General features: G+C 36.0%; 1 protein-coding gene across 1 annotated transcript in view; it reads right to left on the reverse strand.

Moving 5' to 3' along the window:
* Positions 1-761, reverse strand: part of LOC109214973 (cation-chloride cotransporter 1-like) — a 19,239-nt gene extending 18,478 nt beyond the window's left edge. Inside the window, exon 1 of the mRNA XM_019378954.1 lies at positions 288-761. Coding sequence (XP_019234499.1) covers positions 288-484 — 197 coding nt within the window. The 5' untranslated portion in view covers positions 485-761. The remainder of the gene's footprint in view (positions 1-287) is intronic.
* Positions 762-2,432: the final 1,671 nt, after the last annotated feature.

The raw sequence follows: 2,432 nt of genomic DNA on the forward strand, positions 1-2,432 counted from the left end.
GGGGGGTGTCAAGGAGCAGAGAATCTGTGATGGTAATTAACCTACTATCACAAGTTAAAATTCACTAAAATATCTTTACACTCTCAATGTATACTATATAACTTAAATCCTTTGCATAATATTGGCAATGGTTTAACTCTCAGTGAGTATTCATATCCCCAACTTGTTTCAAGTTGGGACTGAGGTGTAGTTGTTGTTGTTACTTGGTCTCAATAAATCCCACAAAAAGTTATTATATATTTCCAGTCAATACAAGTCAACAGGAGAAGAGAGAGTAGAGAGAGTACTTGAGCTCGTGTTTAGGGAAAGAAGAGGAAGATCCGGGATGAATAGAAGTCATCTCAATAACGACACTATCATTAACGTCATGAGCCACCACTGGACTGTACTTTCGTCCCAAACCTGTTGGGAACTGACTAATATCATCCGCAACCTCAATCTCTTCTCCATCATCTATTGCCTCCTTGTTTTTATCCGAATGCATCCCAAATTCTAAGCTGTCAAGTCTGAACTATGCAACAAAGTGTTAACGCGAAAAAAGAGGAGAAATAGGGAAGAAAGGGTTACTCAGATCCGATTCAACGCAGAAATTGAAAAGGAAGAGAAAGAGATCTGACAATTCATGAAATATTTATTTGTATATAGTGAGAGAGGGGGATTGGAACTCGGGACTTGAGAGAGGAGAGATGAGGCCGGTGGGTTCTCTTTGGAAAAATATGCACGGCTTTCTTAACGGAGTCATTAACTGTTCGGACCGTAACCTTATGTTTCAGGTTTCTAGGAAGGCACGAGGATTTAGTGGGGCAATTGCATAGGGGAAGAAAACTTCAAAACTCGTTGGGAAATTCATTTGACCAGAGTATCCCTCTAATCAATTAGGAAAAATTATGGCCCCGTATGGCAATGAGTTTTACCAAAATAAATTTGGGATTTATCTTGAAAACTCATGTTTTGTCATAAAATTTGCCCATATTTTGGCCAAATCCCAAATTTCAAATCTCAAAATCAGCTATTGAGCTGATTTTGGGCCAAAATCTCAAAACTTTGGAATTATATACATGTTTTTTCAAATTAATTGGAAAATATGTTTTGAAAACGTATGTCCAAACACATTTTCATCTTCAAACCAAACTTTATCCAAATCAGATTTTTCAAAATAAATTTAGGATTTATGGCCAAACGCTAGCTATGTCAAACATTCTTATAATATGATTTAATTACGACTTTCTATATATTAAAATCAAATTCCTACACCCCTATACTCTTGAAAATAAATTTTATTCAAACTAATATTGCATATAACTTTTATAGTATAAAAAAATGTAAGTGTATAATTTTAAAACATATAAAAATATATGCAACTGAGTCATATATAACAGTAACATTAAGTTTACATAACTTTAATCTTTATATGCAACAAAATCATATTACAATTGTAGGGGTCAAAAATTACCTTTGACATGATCAAACCATGTTAACGTTAAAGAGGCACTCGTGGACTGCCATGTGTCGCCAGTGCAACTCCGGTAAAATTCTGCCCGACGATCTCTTAAGATGTTAATGGCAGGGCCGACGAAGCTATTGAAGACCAAGGTCGAAGAGTCTGCAAAGATCGAGATCGAAGAGTCAGCAAAGTACCTGTACTATTAGGGTATTCCAAGTATATGTTCCCCATAAATAGAAAAATACACAACGATATGGGACATAAGACATTCGCTTGTAAGAAAACACATTGACTTTATAGAGAGAAGCTGGCTTTATTTCAAGCACACGAGAAATACCTTTTTACTAAGATTCTTGCATAACTTTTTCACTTGATCCAAGAACTACCTGAATATCCGAAGGCTCATCAGTCATTCATCATTGTCAAAGAAAATATCCACAAGTCTCAACCGTTTTCGGGTGACTTGCATGTTCTTATTTACTCAAATGTCATTCGTTGCTATTTATTATTATTCAATGTTATCTTTCACCTTTTGATCATTGAATATTGTTAGTCTTGTCCACATTTAATGCCATTCGGTCAAACATACATATTATTTACTACAAAATCAGTTAACATATCTTTTGAATATAATATTAGCTAAGAGTGACTCTACTTTATTTAAATCTAATTGGTTGACCCCATATCTAATTTTGGGTCAAACGGTTTTGTATCGTCTGTGGGGACTTCTTAGCTAATCTTTTAGTTTTGTTTAGATCCACAACTCACGTGAGTTTCTAACCTAACAAATCACAAGGTTTTTCTCTTTCTCTGCGCGTATTGAAACTTACATGGCAGGTAACCAAGGAGACAGGACTAAAGTGACATGTGACTTCCCTGGCAACTTCATGAACGCTATCAACGAGAGCTATGAAATGTTAAGCGATGATGTGACATCCACTGCCTCCCCCAGGCGCGAGAGGTCGCCTCCCCTTATTGTAGCACAACA

The sequence above is a fragment of the Nicotiana attenuata genome, unplaced genomic scaffold (assembly GCF_001879085.1).
Source record: "Nicotiana attenuata strain UT unplaced genomic scaffold, NIATTr2, whole genome shotgun sequence".
NCBI lineage: Eukaryota > Viridiplantae > Streptophyta > Magnoliopsida > Solanales > Solanaceae > Nicotiana > Nicotiana attenuata.